At 41.6% G+C, this 18,975-nt stretch overlaps 1 protein-coding gene across 1 annotated transcript in view; it reads left to right on the top strand.

Moving 5' to 3' along the window:
- igsf9ba (immunoglobulin superfamily, member 9Ba) overlaps window positions 1-18,975 on the top strand; it is a 203,283-nt gene that overhangs the window by 77,261 nt on the left and 107,047 nt on the right. Inside the window, exon 3 of the mRNA XM_060943802.1 lies at window positions 16,639-16,785. Within this exon, the coding sequence (XP_060799785.1) occupies window positions 16,639-16,785 (147 nt within the window). The remainder of the gene's footprint in view (window positions 1-16,638; window positions 16,786-18,975) is intronic.

Below are 18,975 nucleotides of genomic sequence, written 5' to 3' on the forward strand. Positions count from 1 at the left end.
CCGGCACCCTGGCTCCTGGTATACACCTGACTAAAGCTGCTGGTGCCCCTAAAGGCCTAGCTAATTTCATGTGCCGTATGATAGAGTCCCCTATAACCAGAGCTTTTTCAGGTTTCTCAGCGGGTGCATCACTAAGGAGGACAAACCTGTTAGACACATGAAGCAGAGAGGAGTGGTGCTCCTGTGGGTGAGCCTCAGCGGTAGCTTTGGCTCTACGCTTATGCCGCCGAGTCGTCACCCATTCTCCCCATTGTGAGGACTCTAATGCCGGAGTTGGGGGATTACTAACTTCACCTAGGGCATCCAGACTTTCCCCTGCAGAAACTACACTGTTCTCGTTCTCACTAACTCTCTCTGGATATGCACCTCCAAAGCTGCAATCTTTTCCATCAGAGAGCTACACTACCGTTCAAAAGTTTGGGGTCACTTTGAAATGTCCCTATTTTTGAAAGAAAAGCACTGTTCTTTTCAATGAAGATCACTTTAAACTAATCAGAAATACACTCTATACATTGTTAATGTGGTAAATGGCTATTCTAGCAGGCGGCATGGTGGTGTAGTGGTTAGCGCTGTCGCCTCACAGCAAGAAGGTCTGGGTTCGAGCCCCGTGGCCGGCGAGGGCCTTTCTGTGCGGAGTTTGCATGTTCTCCCCGTGTCCGCGTGGGTTTCCTCCGGGTGCTCCGGTTTCCCCCACAGTCCAAAGACATGCAGGTTAGGTTAACTGGTGACTCTAAATTGACCGTAGGTGTGAATGTGAGTGTGAATGGTTGTCTGTGTCTATGTGTCAGCCCTGCGATGACCTGGCGACTTGTCCAGGGTGTACCCCGCCTTTCGCCCGTAGTCAGCTGGGATAGGCTCCAGCTTGCCTGCGACCCTGTAGAACAGGATAAAGCGGCTAGAGATAATGAGATGAGATGAGACTATTCTAGCTGCAAATGTCTGGTTTTTGGTGCAATATCTCCATAGGTGTATAGAGGCCCATTTCCAGCAACTATCACTCCAGTGTTCTAATGGTACAATGTGTTTGCTCATTGCCTCAGAAGGCTAATGGATGATTAGAAAACCCTTGTACAATCATGTTAGCACAGCTGAAAACAGTTGAGCTCTTTAGAGAAGCTATAAAACTGACCTTCCTTTGAGCAGATTGAGTTTCTGGAGCATCACATTTGTGGGGTTGATTAAATGCTCAAAATGGCCAGAAAAATGTCTTGACTATTACTATTCATTTTACAACTTATGGTGGTAAATAAAAGTGTGACTTTTCATGGAAAACACAAAATTGTCTGGGTGACCCCAAACTTTTGAACGGTAGTGTAACTAATCTGCACTTATCACAAATAAAGCTTTCACTAGCGACGGAGGAAGAATAACTAAACCTCCTGCACTCAGCACACTGAACAAGCTGAAGGTGTGCCATGATGAAAAGATTCACGTACCTTCATCGAGGATCTGTTGATATTAAAGCAGATCCGATGTGGATGGCCTCCGCTTGTGGTCTTTACGCAGGAGGAGGAAAAAAAAGAAAGCTTCCGGTCTTGGTGTTCTTCCGAAAAAAAAAAAAAGTTCTCAGATATATACATACACAATATGGTCAAAAGTATGTGGACGCTTGATCATGACACCCATATGCTCTTCCTGAACATTCCATTCCAAAATCATGCATTAATATAGAGTTGGTTCCCCTTCGCTGCTATAAGAGCCTGCACTTTTCTGGGATGACTTTCCAGTAGATCTGGAATGTTCTGTGATGAACTGTGTCAAATTCACCCAGTCAGTGTTCCAGGGGTGGCGGCACGGTGGTGTAGTGGTTAGCACTGTCGCCTCACAGCAAGAAGGTTCTGGGTTTGAACCCAGTGGCCGACGAGGGCCTTTCTGTGTGGAGTTTGCATGTTCTCCCCATGTCTACATGGGTTTCCTCCCACAGTCCAAAGATATGCAGGTTTGGTTAATTGGTGGCTGTAAATTGAGTGTGAATGGTTGTTTGTGTCTCTATGTGTGTGTCAGCCCTGTGATGAGCTGGTGACTTGTCCAGGGTGTACCCTGCCTCTCACCCATAGTCAGCTGGGATAGGCTCCAGCTTGCCCCATGACCCCGCACAGGATAAGTGGTTACAGATAAAACAAAACAAACAAATGCTCCAGGTCATCCCAAAGGTGTTCATTGGGGTTGAGGTCAGGGCTCTGTGCAGGCCACTTAAGTGCTTCTAAACCATCCTTGGCAAACTGTCTTCTTGGAGCTTGTTTTGTGCACATGGATATTATCAGGCTGGAACACTTTTTGACTCAGCCCCTTAGTTCCAGTGAAGGGAAATCTGAATGATTTAGCATACAAAGAGATTCTAGACAATCATGTGCCTCCGAGTTTGTGGTAAAAGTTTGGAAAAGGCCCACATATGGGGGTCATTGCCAGACATCCACATAGTTTTGGCAATTTTGTGTGTATATACACCCTTTTCCTAGCTTGACATGCTGTTTCTGGTCACTTTGGTAGAATCCAAGATGATTGTGAGTGACACTATGATAAAATCTAGTTGACTGTTGAGTATTGTATCTTAGTGAAGATTTAATACTGACATTGCATACATCGCTATTTCAGATTCTACATTACGCCTGCGCTCTTCTGCCACACGTTTTAATCACGTTATTGTAATACAATAGTTATAGTTTCCTGTCAGTGCCAACATCCTCATGAGATTTTGTAATGTAATTGGTTTACATTAATACTATGTGAATATTTTTGTGTATTATATAGTAATGCTACAGTATGTAGTATTTATAATTTTGAAAGTCCACTCCTTAATCAGTGCTTAACTCGAGGAGGAAATTATAAAGTTATGAATTAACGTGTAGTAAGATGAGTGCTCAGACAGCATATCCCTCAAACTATGGTCAGATTGTCTTTACAGGAGCGTCAAATGAACAAAGACATTTGTTTTATAATATTAGTTAAACAGTGCCTAACTCCGGCTTCTACATTAGTTAAACTTCTGGCCTACATCCCTTCATTAAGTTGCACACACATATTTTCGATGATATTTTATATAAGTTAAAGCTTCTGACTGCAAAGTTGAATTCTGGGCAAAATGTTCTATTTCTATAGCTATTGTAGTTTCAAGATGTTTCGCTGCTGCACATACAGTACACACACCATGTATCCTGTGTGTAAACATTTTACCGAGATAAAACATGTCTCACATTTTACAGTTCCAGAGATCACTGGAGCAAGCGAGCAACAATATCACGTGAGCGCGTTTGACCTACTTTTAACCAAAACAACTCGGCGTGGGCAAACATGGCAGACTCGGCTCTGCCTCCAACTAAAAGCCAGTGGGAAAAAAAAGCAAAGCCTGCCTCGTGAGTGCAAGTGTAAGATAGAGCAAGGTTAGATGACGTGTAATTTTTCTGGACAGATACAGTTAGGTCCATAAATATTTGGACAGAGACATTTTTCTAATTTTGGTCCTGTACATTACCACAATGAATTTTGAACAAAACAATTCAGATGCAGTTGAAGTTCAGACTTTCAGCTTTAATTCAGTGGGTTGAACAAAATGATTGCATAAAAATGTGAGGAACTAAAGCATTTTTTAAACACAATCCCTTCATTTCAGGGGCTCAAAAGTAATTGGACAAATGAAATAATTGTAAATAAAATGTTCTTTTCTAATAGTTGGTTGAAAAGCCTTTGTTGGCAATGACTGCCTGAAGTCTTGAACTCATGGACATCATCAGACGCTGTGTTTCCTCCTTTTTAATGCTCTGCCAGGCCTTTACTGCAGCGGTTTTCAGTTGCTGTTTGTTTGTGGGCCTTTCTGTCTGAAGTTTAGTCTTTGACAAGTGAAATGCATGCTCAATTGGGTTGAGATCAGGTGACTGACTTGGCCATTCAAGAATATTCCACTTCTTTGCTTGAATAAACTCCTGGGTTGCTTTGGCTTTATGTTTTGGGTCATTGTCCATCTGTATTATGAAACGCCGACCAATCAGTTTGGCTGCATTTGGCTGGATTTGAGCACACAGTATGTCTCTGAATACCTCAGAATTCATCCGGCTGCTTCTGTCCTGTGTCACATCATCAATAAACACTAGTGACCCAGTGCCACTGGCAGCCATGCATGCCCAAGCCATCACACTGCCTCCGCCGTGTTTTACAGATGATGTGGTATGCTTTGGATCATGAGCTGTACCACACCTTCGCCATACTTTTTTCTTTCCATCATTCTGGTAGAGGTTGATCTTGGTTTCATCTGTCCAAAGAATGTTCTTCCAGAACTGTGCTAGCTTTTTTAGATGTTTTTTTAGCAAAGTCCAATCTAGCCTTTTTATTCTTGAGGCTTATGAGTGGCTCGCACCGTGCAGTGAACCCTCTGTATTTACTTTCATGCAGTCTTCTCTTTGGTAGATTTGGATATTGATACGCCTACCTCCTGGAGAGTGTTGTTCACTTGGTTGGCTGTTGTGAAGGGGTTTCTCTTCACCATGGAAATTATTCTGCGATCATCCACCACTGTTGTCTTCTGTGGGCGTCCAGGTCTTTTTGCATTGATGAGTTCACCAGTGCTTTCTTTCTTTCTCAGGATGTACCAAACTGTAGATTTTGCCACTCCTAATATTGTAGCAATTTCTCGGATGGGTTTTTTCTGTTTTCGCAGCTTAAGGATGGCTTGTTTCACCTGCATGGAGAGCTCCTTTGACCGCATGTTTTCTTCACAGCAAAATCTTCCAAATGCAAGCACCACACCTCAGATCAACTCCAGGCCTTTTATCTCCTTAATTGAGAATGACATAACGAAGGAATTGCCCACACCTGCCCATGAAATAGCCTTTGAGTCAATTGTCCAATTACTTTTGGTCCCTTTAAAAACAGGGTGACACATGTTAAGGAGCTGAAACTCCTAAACCCTTCATCCAATTTTAATGTGGATACCCTCAAATGAAAGCTGAAAGTCTGGACTTTATATCCATGTCCATTATATAACTATAACCTGAATATGTTTCAGTAAACACGTAAAAAAACAAAATTTGTGTCAGTGTCCAAATATATATGGACCTAACTGTAACTAAAGCATTCTAGCTAGCGCTTAGCTATCTTAGCCTTAGAATGCATGGGCTCGACTACATGGTAGCAAGTATGGAGTTATTATACACCTAATGTTTTGATTGGGGCAAGGATCACTCGTGGAGTAGTACCTTACTGGTCGGCCTGTAACATCTTGGTGTCCCAGTTTGGTCTCCCCATATCCAGCGACATGTATTCCAGCAAACGGCCGCTCTATCTAGCCTATCACATGCCGAAGACCATCCGCAGTGTCTCCACGCACCACCCTTGGTTCCATCATGCAGAACGCGGCGAATCTAGGGGAGTAAGCCTCGATAAAAAATCAGGGTAATGTCCCTGCTTGGGTGCCCAACTAACCCTTGTTCAGTTTGCCTCTCCTGTTTTGCCATGGTGATATGTGTAACAACATGTTTCCACTCCACGGCAATACAGTCAGAGGAATGCAAGCATGGAAGAGGGCAGCCTGCTTGCCCACGGCACAGGGCCAGCAATTCTTGCTGTGGAACTTATTACCCATTAAAGACCCTTTATTGATCAAGCAAGGAGCTATGCGAGGCCCGCCTCCAGACGAAGGCAGCAGAAAGACGTGAGCGTCAACGACTGAGGGTGTCCAAGGGTCCCCCATCGTCATAACATGACGGGGACCATAAGCAGTTAGCAATGTTTTGATCTTACAGAGAAAGAAATGATAACATAAAAGCAGGAACAGAAAAAAGATATATTATTCTTTTGTTTCACAGATCTATTTGTGAATATCAACCACAAATTACATCCCTATGACTCCAAACTCTCCGAGGTCGATACAGCCTCATGATGTTTTCCGTGTTGTCATCTTGGTGTGACACAGTTAAATAGTTATGCTAATTAGGTAAAAATCCTTGTGCTTCGCTGTTTCCTGTTTCTGTAGGGCCTTACTGTTTACCACAAGAGGTCGGAAAACAGTCCCAAAATGGAGGAAAGTGACCCTCAGGACATCAAAATGATCACATCTCAGCTGCATGATATTGTTCTTGCGAGACATAGGAAAATGCCATCCACAAAAAAAAATTAATTTAAAAAAAATTTAATTTCAGATGACGTTGCAGTCAGCACCTTTAAATCATTTTGGCCATCACACTGTTATTTAGCATGATATATTCAGTAAGTTACAGTATCCAGACTTAATAAATTTACTTACTGAATGAGTGTACGTAAGGCTCTTCGTTACACTTCATTACAGCTAAAAATCAGAGGACAGCATGGTGGTGCAGTGGTGAGCACTGTCTCACAGCAAGAGGGTTCTGGGTTCAAACCTGGCAGCTGACTAGGGTCTTTCTGTGTGGAGTTTACATGTTCTCCCCATGCCTGTGTGGGTTTGCTCTGGTTTCCTCCCACAGTCCAAAGACATGTGGATGAGATCAACTCATCATCCACTGGGCTCTGCATTTATAGTACAGTGGTGCTTGAAAGTTTGTGAACCCTTTAGAATTTTCTATATTTCTGCATAAATATGACCGAAAACATCATAAGATTTTCACACAAGTCCTAAAATTAGACAAAGAGAACCCAGTTAAACAAATGAGACAAAAATATTATACTTGGTCATTTATTTATTGAGGAAAATGATCCAATATTACATATCTGTGAGTGGCAAAAGTATGTGAACCTCTAGGATTAGCAGTTAATTTGAAGGTGAAATTAGAGTCAGGTGTTTTCAATCAATGGGATGACCATCAGGTGTGATTGGGCACCCTGTTTTACTTAAAGAACAGGGATCTATCAAAGTCTGAGCTTCACAACACATGTATGTAGAAGTGTATCATGGCGTGAAAAAAGGAGATTTCTGAGGACCTCAGAAAAAGCGTTGCTGATGCTCATCAGGCTGGAAAAGGTTACAAAACCATCTCTGAAGAGTTTGGACTCCACCAATCCACAGTCAGGCAGATTGTATACAAATGGAGGAAATTCAAGGCCATTGTTACCCTCCTCAGGAGTGGTCGACCAACAAAGATCACTCCAAGAGCAAGGCGTGTAATAATCGGTGAGGTCACAAAGGACCCCAGGGTAACTTCTAAGCAACCGAAGGCCTCTCTCACATTGGCTAATGTTATTGTTCATGAGTCCACCATCAGGAGAACACTGAACAACAATGGTGTGCATGGCAGGGTTGCAAGGAGAAAGCCACTGCTCTCCAAAAAGAACATAGCTGCTCGTCTGCAGTTTGCTAAAGATCACGTGGACAAGCCAGAATGCTATTGGAAACATGTTTTGTGGATGGATGAGACCAAAATAGAACTTTTTGGTTTAAATGAGAAGCATTATGGTTGGAGAAAGGAAACACTGCATTCCAGCATAAGAACTTTATCCCATCTGTGAAACATGGTAGTGGTAGTATCATGGTTTGGGCCTGTTTTGTTGCATCTGGGCCAGGACGACTTGCCATCATTGATGGAACAATAAATTCTGAATTATACCAGCGAATTCTAAAGGAAAATGTCAGGACATCTGTCCATGAACTGAATCTCAAGAGAAGGTGGGTCATGCAGCGAGACAACGACCCTAAGCACACAAGTCGTTCTACCAAAGAATGGTTAAAGAAGAATAAAGTTAATGTTTTGGAATGGCCAAGTCAAAGTCCTGACCTTAATCCAATGGAAATGTTGTGGAAGGACCTGAAGCAAGCAGTTCATGTGAGGAAACCCACCAACATCCCAGAGTTGAAGCTGTTCTGTATGGAGGAATGGGCTAAAATTCCTCCAAGCCGGTGTGCAGGACTGATCAACAGTTACCGCAAACGTTTAGTTGCAGTCATTGCTGCACAAGGGGGTCACACCAGATACTGAAAGCAAAGGTTCACATACTTTTGCCATTCAGAGATATGTAATATTGGATCATTTTCCTCAATAAATAAATGACCAAGTATAATATTTTTTTGTCTCATTTGTTTAACTGGGTTCTCTTTATCTGCTTTTAGGACTTGTGTGAAACTCTGATGATGTTTTAGGTCATATTTATGCAGAAATATAGAAAATTCTAAAGGGTTCACAAACTTTCAAGCATCACTGTAAGTTTTTGTTTGATATTGTACTGTTTGGCCACTGGTGTCCTTTGATTTTGCGGCGGTGTTTTCGATGGCAAGCATCTAGTTTGTCTATGATTGCCTTTGGGGCTGCCCAGCTATTGCAGTTGTATAGCATAATCGATACACAAGTGGCACTGTATAGCTGCAGTTTTTTTTTTGTTTTGGGCAGAGCAAGGAGGGTTCCTTGGCAGACAGCTTCGATTTGGTGGTGGTGTTTGAAGGCATCGTTTATGATGTGTGTAATAATTGGCGATATAGCATTATTCCTGTATTTAAAGAGTTCATTGTTGATTCCATCAGGGCCTGCTGTGCATCCATTTTTCAAGGTTTTTATGGCCTTCTTGACTTCTCTTTAATTGGGACTTCAAGAGGCCAGGGGCCACCTTGAAATGGGTCTAGTCGTTCCCTTTCTGGATCAGCAAACTGTGTTTTAAACCATTCCCTAATTGCATCTGCCTTTCCCTTATCAGTTGCTATGAAGTGATCATCAGCATTTTGTACTGAGAGCCTTGGTGTGGAGCCTCCGACTTTGAGGGCACAGGCTGCCTTAAACATCTTACGGCTGTCGTCTGTGGAGGCAATCTTGTCCGCAAGAGTGTCTGCTTTTTTATTGCAAGTTCTCTCAGGCATTTGCTTATATTACCAGGCATGTGATTTTTCCGTCTTTAGTCGGAATTCTGTCTTTTTCAACTACATAAAAAAAAAAAAAAAATTTCCGTTTTTTAGCTTTTTTGCCGATCGTATATTCGTGTTAAAATCCCCACTCGTTCATTTTCCGATCCGTCTTTTGTATTCGAGAAGGAAACAGTTACGCCTCCGTTGATTGGTTGAATGTCTGTTCCTTCTGACCAATCAGAGCCGCTGTTGTATACGAGGTCGCTTTTAGCGCCATTTGCAATTGTTGCAATATGTCTGTGCTTGAACGGAAAGATGCCTCTCGCGTCAAAGAAATTGATAAACATATCAAGAATAAGTTCCGATGGGACTGGTTGGAAAGAGAAATCGTTGATACTGTTGGAAAGAAGGAAGTTACCACTCTTTTTTGCGATTTCATTCGTAAAATTGACCGCCCCAGTAAAGCATTGTGCACATGGTGTCAGGATACTATTGACTATGGAACACGAGGTTTCAAGGCATTGGAAGCTCACGCGAAGCGGCAAAAACACGTGAACAAGCTCGAAGAAAGGAAAACGAACTTTTCGATAGCAGGTGCATTTGGATGTCAACCGAAGGTGAACAAACCGTATGGACTTCATCCCTTGTTTACATCGACAGCTGCCGGTAGTATTGAGAGGAAAGACCCACCGAAACAACCCATCCCAGTTGCAGACAGGGTAGTTAATAACGAGGTGAGAGTTTACTTTATTAATTCATTTGTAAAAAGAAAATGATTGTATATTTTGGATGGAGGAAGATGCAAGCTGCCCAGAAATTTGCTAGGAAAGCGCATATAAGAGCAATCCGAGCAAAATGTCTCCATTGAAAAGAAATGTAATGAGTAGTTGTAAATAGTGAACTGTGTATATAGTTTGGAGAATAACTCATCAGGTCATTGATCATTAGTCCTGTGAAATGAAGACAATTCATGAGCTGTAAATAGACTGTAGTGTATGAAATTGTGAGCAGATCCAGCAGGTCCTTTGGATAATCAGGTATGTTTACTGCAAAAAAAATTTGTTAAAAAGACTGAAGCATTTGCTTCAAATGATTCTGTTTGTGATCATTTTTCCATGGTAATTTGCTTAAAAACCAGGAGCTTCGGGGGGCTTCGCCCCCCTTGTCCCCCCACTAGGGCTCCGCCCTGGACCTGGCTGGGGGCCTGCGGCCCCCAGACCCCCGGCTATTTTTCAATCTTTTTCACTTTGGTCAAATCACATGCCTGATTACTCAGGATGTTGTTGCATTCTTTTCGCAAAGTACTTCTGTCTTGGCTTCGGCCACTTTGGTAGATGCACATTCGTAAGGCTTTTTGTTTCTCTGATAGCCTCACGACTAGTGGGTCTTCTGTGTGCTGTTTGCCTTTGTTATTTTTAACTACTCCTAGGGTACTGGCGGCTGATGCTTCTATGCATTTAAGTACAGTGTCCAAGGCTTTGTTTGGGATGCTGCCATTGTCTATATTGTTTAACTGGTGTTGCAGGCTTTCCTTGTATTGTGCCTGGGTGGTAGGGTCGTTGGTGAGCCTTGTGAGGTCGTATCTGACCTGGCCTTTCCATCTCTTTTGTTTCTTATGAACCAGGCAGGGGCGATTTCTCAGAGACAACAAGGGAAGCCGAGCTTCCCCTCAAATTCTCTCCCCAAACTGCGGCATCTATGACGTTGAATTCTCATTAAAACAATAACTTGCATAACATAATATATGCCCAAGATTGTATTTACATTCATAACTATCCTGTAACTTATTTGAGTGATGTCTGACGAACTTGCAGTTCGCTACGAGAATCACCTTTGCTGCCAGGCTGTAACCAGCGTTGCCAGATACTGCTGACGTTTTCCAGCCAAAATATGTTCAAAACCCGCCAAAATCCACTTAAAACTGCCCAATCTGGCAACACTGGCTGTAACCTTTCTTATTTCAATGGGCTCTATGCGCTGGCAGCCGGGTTTCCGTTGCAGTCTATGAGAGGGCTCTGAACAGCCAATTTCGGCTAGTTGTTATTGGTTAAAATCGACAAAATCGTCACTTCCAGGGAAGCCGGGCTTCTCTGGGACTAAACGAGACAGTGGGAGGGACAAGAAGCCGGGCTGATGAAGGATTATTGGAGGTAGTGTTTGAAAGACATGAGGAGGGCGGTACTTCGGCGAGGAACACAGAAGTATGATCAGTCAGTCCCCAGCGGATGTTGAGAAAGTGTAGTCGTGTGCCAAAGTGATGCCCGAATTTCTTTTCATATAAACGTTTCTTCTCATTGATGTCTCTGTACATTACTCTGTAAATAAATGTAAATATTACTCGTTGTGCTCCGTTAACTTTCATCCATTCTATCAGTTTGATCATTCGTGAATTCACTCGTTTATTTCATTTGTAGTTCAATCTGGTTGTAGGCTAGCTTGAGCCTTATTGGGATTTGCAGTGCTAGCTGCTAACAGAAATTGGTGAAGTCTCTGGAAAGCACAACCAGCTAGTATGACAGGGTCCCAGACCATTTTCTGGAAAAGGAGCGGAGGGCAGAATTTGTGCATAAATAGTGTGCATCATATAATGTTCATGAATCTGAAGTGTGTATATTGTTCAGTAATGTTAAGAGAATGGTGGGCTCTGTGTTATAGGTTATACCTGGGTATAATATTCAAGGTTTTGTGTGTTGCATAGCCTACCTGGTTATGAATTTCCAGACTGTGTTTCAGAAGATGTTCAAGGATGTGTTGCACAGCTGGGTGTTGTGTTAAAGACTCTGTGTTGCATATCAGGGTATGATGTTCAAGGCTCTTCGTTGAATAGCCAGTGATTTTTGGATGTTTGATATTTTTGATTAAGGATATGAGGCACTAGCCTGGCAAGCCAGACTATAACATGAAATGTACAAGCAAAAATACTTTCTGCCACTAGGTAGGGTTGTCTAGTTCACTATGCTAATGGGGCACACCTTTCTATGCTCTGATATCCGGCCTACAGGTTTTACGATGAATACGTAAAATGGGCTTCCCCTGTTTTAAAAACCAGCAGCCGCCACTGGAACCAGGCACATGTTTTCCATTCTTGCTCAAGTGACCACTAGTTTGTTGTCCGAGTTGAGATCTGTACCTCCATGTGAGGGTGAGTTTTTGAACAGTGGTTTGCTGTTTGACTTACCGGTACATAGTACAAAGTCTGTCTGGTTGAAGATGGCGATAGTGGCTTTCGAATCTCTTCTAGCCTTGGGGTCAGCAATGTGTCCAAACCAGGTTGTACGGTGACGATTAGATCAACTGGCTACTCTAAATTGCCTGCAGGTGTGAATGTGAGTGTGATGGTTGTTCATGTCTGTATTAGCCTTGTGATAAATTGGCGACCTGTCCAGGTTGAACCTCATCTCTCATCTGAAGTCAGCTGGGATTGGCTCCAGCTTCCCCCACAACCCTGATGGATAAGTGGGATAGATGGATAAACAATCAGACTTTGCATCATAACACAACAAAAATCTATCATACTGACATCAAAGTTGGCGAAACTGAAAGCTGACAACTACTGGGATAATTCCATTAAATGTTATGTCTTAACAGTTTTAACAATAGATATTGTCGGAATGCAGCTTGAGCAAAAATCCAGATGTAGGTTTAGATCCCTGATGAGCAAGCCATGGTCGACAGTGGCAAGGAAAAACCTCCCAAGAAGTCATGAGGAAGAGACCTCAAAAGGGAAACCATGTTCGTCTAACACTCAATAGAGTGAACATATCAATTATTAAAGTATCCAGTTATACATAGAAAAGGCAACACATTTACTGAAAGGATGCTAAGGATGTGTATATTGTGATAACTAAGACTTTATAAATGTTTATATAGGTTTAAGTTATTTGTTATGAAGGTATGTCAATGCCCTATGAACAAACCTGATTTTTTAAAACCTTTCCTTGTTGTATATAAATATTATTTATGTTAGGAATAAAACACAGCTGGTCACCAATGTGGATTCATTAGTTTGCAGTAGCAGCACATCCCATAATGATTTATTGTTTTATTTGTTTTATACCACAGAAGTGATTTATTAAAGAACATGTTATAAGCTGGAACATCGACAAGACATGTTCCTCTTGTCACATACTTTTTAACAGTTATAAACATTTGTTATTGTACTAAACAAAAGACAAAAATGCAGCTGGTCAGGTTACCAATAATCCGCAAAGAGCAGAGTCGTCTTAATAAAGCACCAGATTTACCTTAAAGCTAGACAGCCTTTCAGATTTTTCAAGTGTAGGTTATAAAAAGAATTTTCCCCGACACACACTTATTTTTGTTTAGTGGACCGAAAGCTACTAAATTCAAATCACAGACTTCCAATTTAATTCATTTTTTTTCTAATAGAACAATTAATGAATTTAGGGTCACGTGGCCCTAAATTCTCCGCTATTTTTTCCTGCTTCACCATGACGCAATTCAAGATACTACGTCATGCATCACGTGGTGGGCTTTCCCTGTTTGCACAAGGCATTGTGGGATACAAATTTGAAACAGGAGAGAAAAATGGAGGACATGAGTGTGCGAATGAAATGTGAAAGACTTAAGAAAAGACGCTATGTTGCAATGGAAAGGAAATGCAGGACCAAACTAATAAATATTGGCGGTCAGTGAGCACCTCGGTGTGATCGGCTGTTCGTTTAGCGACAGAATGATGTAACTATCAGCGCACGGTCAAAGGTAAACCTGCGCATGCGCACACACACGGACTTCCTCTGTCTGCTTGACTGCTTGAAGCGAGCGATTTCATGCACATTATTTGTTTTAATCCCCTCAAATTAAATAACTTCCCAGCCACAGAATGGCCTGATATTTTTTTTTGAGATATTGCAGAAATAAACATACAGTTGTGGTTAGAAGTTTACATACAGTGACATGGATGTCATAGCAATATTTGGGCTTTCAGTAATTTCTTTGAACTGTTCTTTTTCTGTGGCAGAATGATTGTACAGTGTACATCTTTAATAAAAAAAAACACTAGAATTTGGTGCACAAGTTTTAATTTTCTTTGGGTTTTCTGAAATCAACACAGGGTCAACATTATACATACAGGGTCAAAATTATACATACAGCACACCTAATATTTGGGTAAAATGTCTCTTTGCAAGATTCACCTTGACCAAACATTATTGTTTACCATGAACAAGCGTCTGGCAGAATTCTGGTTGGATATTTCACGACTCTTCAGGGTAGAATTGGTAGAGTTCAATTAATTTTTTTTCCTTGGCATGGACTCGACTTATAAGCACGGTCCATATATTTCCAATAGGGTTGAAGTCAGGACTTGTTTTAAGCTTAATGTTAGCCTGCTTTATCCTCCACAACCAGCTCTGATGTGTGTTTGGGTTCATTGTCCTGTTGTAACTCCCAAGTCGTGTTCAAGTTTCTGATGGTTTATGCTGAAGAATTCTGAGGTCGTCCTCCTTCTTCATTATTCCATTCACTTTGTGCAATGAACCAGTTCCACTGGCAGCAAAACAGCCCCAGAGCATGATGATCCTACCACCAGCTGGTACAGTGTTCCTCTGTAGAAACTGGATGTTGTTTATCATTCCGCATTGCGGTTTGTAACAGGTGCATCCTCATGAACACATCACTGTATTTTATATGAAAAGGTTCAATGGACTTCACTGTATTTGAGACGTAAAATTCACCTGTTCAATTTTATAGCTAAGGCTTTAATGGGCAAACTCCCCCGTTATATTTGCAATCTACTGACATTTTGTCCTATCACATACAGCACATGTTCCTCAACCAAGCTCCTTCTTCAGTCCTCAATATCACAAACAGAACTGGGGAAAACTGCCTTTTCATCCTTTGCTCCATATCTCGGGAATGAGCTGCAAAACATGTTTAACTTAGACTCCTTGCCTTCCGTAGGTGTTTTTAAAAGTTTCTTAAATGCTGTTTATATTGAACAATGTTACTGCCTATAGGGACCTATAGGCTATCATTTTTTTTTTTTTATCTTGTTTCTGTGGCTCTCTCTAGCCTTTGTTGTGTACGGTATGTGCTAGTGTGCACTTGGTGTCTGGATTGTGTATAGTTGTCTTGTCTATTCTATTAATATGAAACTTTTGCTGCCACCTTGACCAGGACTCCCTGACAGAAGAGACATTGTGTCTCAAGGGGACCTTCCTGGTAAAATAAAGGTTAAATAAAAATAAAAAAAAATAAATGGTGGTGGGCGGCACGGTGGTGTAGTGGTTAGCGCTGTCGCCTCACAGCAAGAAGGTCCTGGGTTCGAGCCCCGGGGCTGGCGAGGGCCTTTCTGTGCGGAGTTTGCATGTTCTCCCCGTGTCCGCGTGGGTTTCCCCCACAGTCCAAAGACATGCAGGTTAGGTTAACTGGTGACTCTAAATTGACCGTAGGTGTGAATGTGAGTGTGAATGGTTGTCTGTGTCTATGTGTCAGCCCTGTGATGACCTGGCGACTTGTCCAGGGTGTACCCCGCCTTTCGCCCGTAGTCAGCTGGGATAGGCTCCAGCTTGCCTGCGACCCTGTAGAAGGATAAAGCGGCTAGAGATAATGAGATGAGATAAATGGTGGTCATTGTGGCCAAACAACTCAATCTTTGTCTCATCTGACCATACATCTATCCTCCAGAAGGCTTTTTTCTTTGTCCATGTGGTCAGCTTCAAACTTTAGTTCAGCTTGAAGGTGTCACTTTTGGAGCAGAGGGTTATTTCTTGGATAGCAGTCTCTTAGTCCATGGTGATCTGAACTGTAGACAGTGATCCATCAGCTTCCAGTTCATGGCAGGGCTGTGCCATGGTGGTTCCCAGGTTGTTCCTGACCATCCAAACCAATTTCCTTTCAGCTGAGGGTGACAGTTTGGATTTTTTTTGGAGCAAAGTGCTTGGCAAAGTGACTACACCTCACAATAACCTGCATACAATTGTTTGAACTGATCTTGGAATTTGCAGTTGTTTAGAAGTGGCTCCAAGAGACATTCCGGAGTTGTGTATATCTGCGATCCTCTTTCTCAGATCTGCACTGAGCTCCTTGGACTTTCCCATTTTACTCTATGTTGGTCAATCCAATGAGTGCTGTAAACAAACCCTTTTTATGAAGGCACAGAGAAGCTACCAGCTGTAGTCAATCATGATCACTAACAGGAAGTTAAGAGACCTCGACCTTGGCAAGATAAGAGACATTTTGGAAGTTTCAGCACCTCTGAATTAATAATCTAAGTGAATGTATGTAAATTTTTGACCTTGTATGTATAATTTTGACCCTGTGTTGATTTCAGAAAACCCAAAGGAAATTAAAACTTGTGCACCAAATTCTAGGTTTTTTTTAATTAAAGCTGTATGCTGTACAATCATTCTGCCACAGAAAAAGAACAGTTCAAAGAAATACTGTAACTGAAAGCCCAAATATTGCCATGACATTCATATCCAAGATGACATTCATGTCACTGTATGTAAACTTCTGACCACAACTGTATATCACAATGACCAAATTTCAGAGGGAACTAAATTTCATCGATTTTATGAAATCGAAAGGCCGTCTAGCTTTAAATGTTAAATAAGCATTCTCCTGAGAAAAAGCTGCACATAGCAACAATTAGACTTAAAAAAAACCCACAGTAATATTATTGTTAGACTTAAATTATGTTAACATTCACCATACAATAAATGATCATGCATTCGAGCGAGCACATGAATATATCTAACCTGTTCAGAGGTGTGCTGATAGAGAAAATAAATCACCACCATCCGACCAATCAGATTTACAAATTCAGCAGCACTGTGATGTCAGCATAAATAATCCTCTGGAGTGGTCTGTGTGTTCTTGTGACAGAGAGATTAATATGAACACTTTACAGAATCCTGTGTTCTTGTGTGTGTCTGCTGCAGGGAGGACAAGCCTACATGGCAAGGCGTCTCTGCAGATCGATCAGGTGCGCTCAGAGGACCAGGGCTGGTACGAGTGCAGGGTTCTCATGCTGGAACAACAGTACGACACCTTCCACAACGGCAGCTGGGTCCATCTCACAGTCAATGGTTAGTTAGACACCAGACATCTCCAACCTCCAGAGATCCTTTACAGGCCCTTTGGATGTTTCCCTGTTCATGTCTATTTAGCAAACTCATGATGCAGGTATGAATGTACTTCTGGTTTTTTATGCCTAATGACCTCGTCACGGATTGATCCAGCTGAAATGCGTACCTGCCAACTATTACGGTTTGCCTGTAATCATTACAGTTTTCACAGTGTCGATATGGGCTACGGATTTTCATGAATTTGTTACAGTTTTACGTAATTTTATAATTTTTTGGTTTTGTATAGAAATAAAAGAAAAACAGATATTTGTTGATGATATTAAGTTCATTGACATCGAAAATAAAAACCTGAAAACTTCGCTGTTAAACTCGGCCATTGTTTTGACACTCAGCACTGCTGCCATCTTACTTCCTTGTACAATGCATACTGGGTTGCGGAAATGACTGAGGAATTGTAATTGGCCATGGCTATTTTTAGCACAGCGGTATTCAGTGCCAGCACCATTGGTAAGTTTCTCAATACAAGCACGCGATCATGTCATGGATGGTAATGACCTAATTTCTAAACAAAAGGTCAAACACAAGTTACAGATATTTTGAAAGGAATACTCAAAAAAGTTATCCAGGTGTTATACCGTACTTCCTTCAGGAAAAGGGGAAAATTACGCACATTGCACCTTGTGCCACCAGGACTTTTCAATCAGACATGGAGGAATTTTTGTGTCCCCAGTGGCAGGAGAAAGGTAACCAAGACAGCTAATGTATGTTTCAAAAGTCATCTGGAAAACAGTGCAGTAGATCCCAGTTTTCAGGTTTAAATTGCTTAAAAGCATTTTCCTGAACTCCCCCACCACGGCATCGCCCTAGACCCGACCAGAGACCTGTGGCCCCTGGACCTCAGCTATTAGGGTTTTTGGTTTCCAAAAGTTGGCAGGTATGGAAATACATCTGAAATTATTTAAAGATAAGTAATTTTGTGCTCTTACAAAATGGAGTGTGTGAAATGTCCAGCTTCAGTCTGGTTGCATGTGTATTTGCCTATTATTTTCTCCCAGTGGACATACAGTACCAGTCAAAAGTTTGACACACCTTCTAATTCAATGTTTATTTCTTTATTTGTATTAATTAAAATACACTTCATGTGTTAATGATGGATGTCATTTCTCTTTAGTTAGTTGAGTGGTTTTTGACATAATATGGATTACTACAGGGCTATTTACTGTATGTTTATTCTTTACTATTTACTGTTTGATCTCAAATACATTAAGAAGGCAAGAAACTCGTCCACTAATTACCTTTTGACGAGGCACACCTGTTAATTGAAAAGCATTCCAGGTGACTACCTCATGAAGCTGGTTAAGATAATGCCAATAGTGAGCAAAGCGTCATCAAGGTAAACACTGGATACTTTGAAGAATCTAAAATATGAAACATATTTTGCTTTTGTAACACTTTTGTGTTTACCGCATAATTTCATACACGAATGTTCCAGACATTATTTCATAATTTTGATGCCTTCAATATTGTTCTACAATGTAGAAAATACAAAATACAGAAAAACCTATGAATGAGTAGGGGCGTCCAAACTTTTGACTGGTACTGCATCGAAGCTTGTGTTTAAAATGCAGGCACAGTTGTTTGGCAGGTTTACAATACAGAATGTTTGAAAATAGAATGACTGATTGGACTCTGTCAAATCCAACGTTAGTGCTCATTCTGAGGGTTCACAAGCCAAACTGATGACGGGACTGGAAAACGGATGCCCATTTGCGTTTTGTTTCCTGCTGCCTTTTTTTAGGCTGCTTGCGTGTCACGTGGAGATGATTCTAATCCTTTAGGGAACTGAGTAACATTAAATCAATTCCAAAGGAGCAGTCGAGGAGCAGAAAAGACTGAACTCACTCACTCATTGCTGGAAAGAAGCCATGCACTGTGGTGTGCCTTTACTATTTTTATCGGATCAGAGTTTTCGAAGATGTTGCCTCAAGCTTGCTTAATGTGCTGCCTTGTTCTGTTTCTGAGATTTGATAAGCTCAGATTGCTGAGTGTGTGTGTGTGTGTGTGTAGGTATAGTATACGAGTGTGTATGTGGGATTTATTACTACCATCTTGAGAGGCTCATACACACCAGGAGCCGACCGGCGTTCCTTTATTGGCTCTTTCTATACTCTCCATGTATAATGGACAAGG

The sequence above is a fragment of the Neoarius graeffei genome, chromosome 17, assembly GCF_027579695.1.
Source record: "Neoarius graeffei isolate fNeoGra1 chromosome 17, fNeoGra1.pri, whole genome shotgun sequence".
Classification (NCBI taxonomy): Eukaryota; Metazoa; Chordata; class Actinopteri; order Siluriformes; family Ariidae; genus Neoarius; species Neoarius graeffei.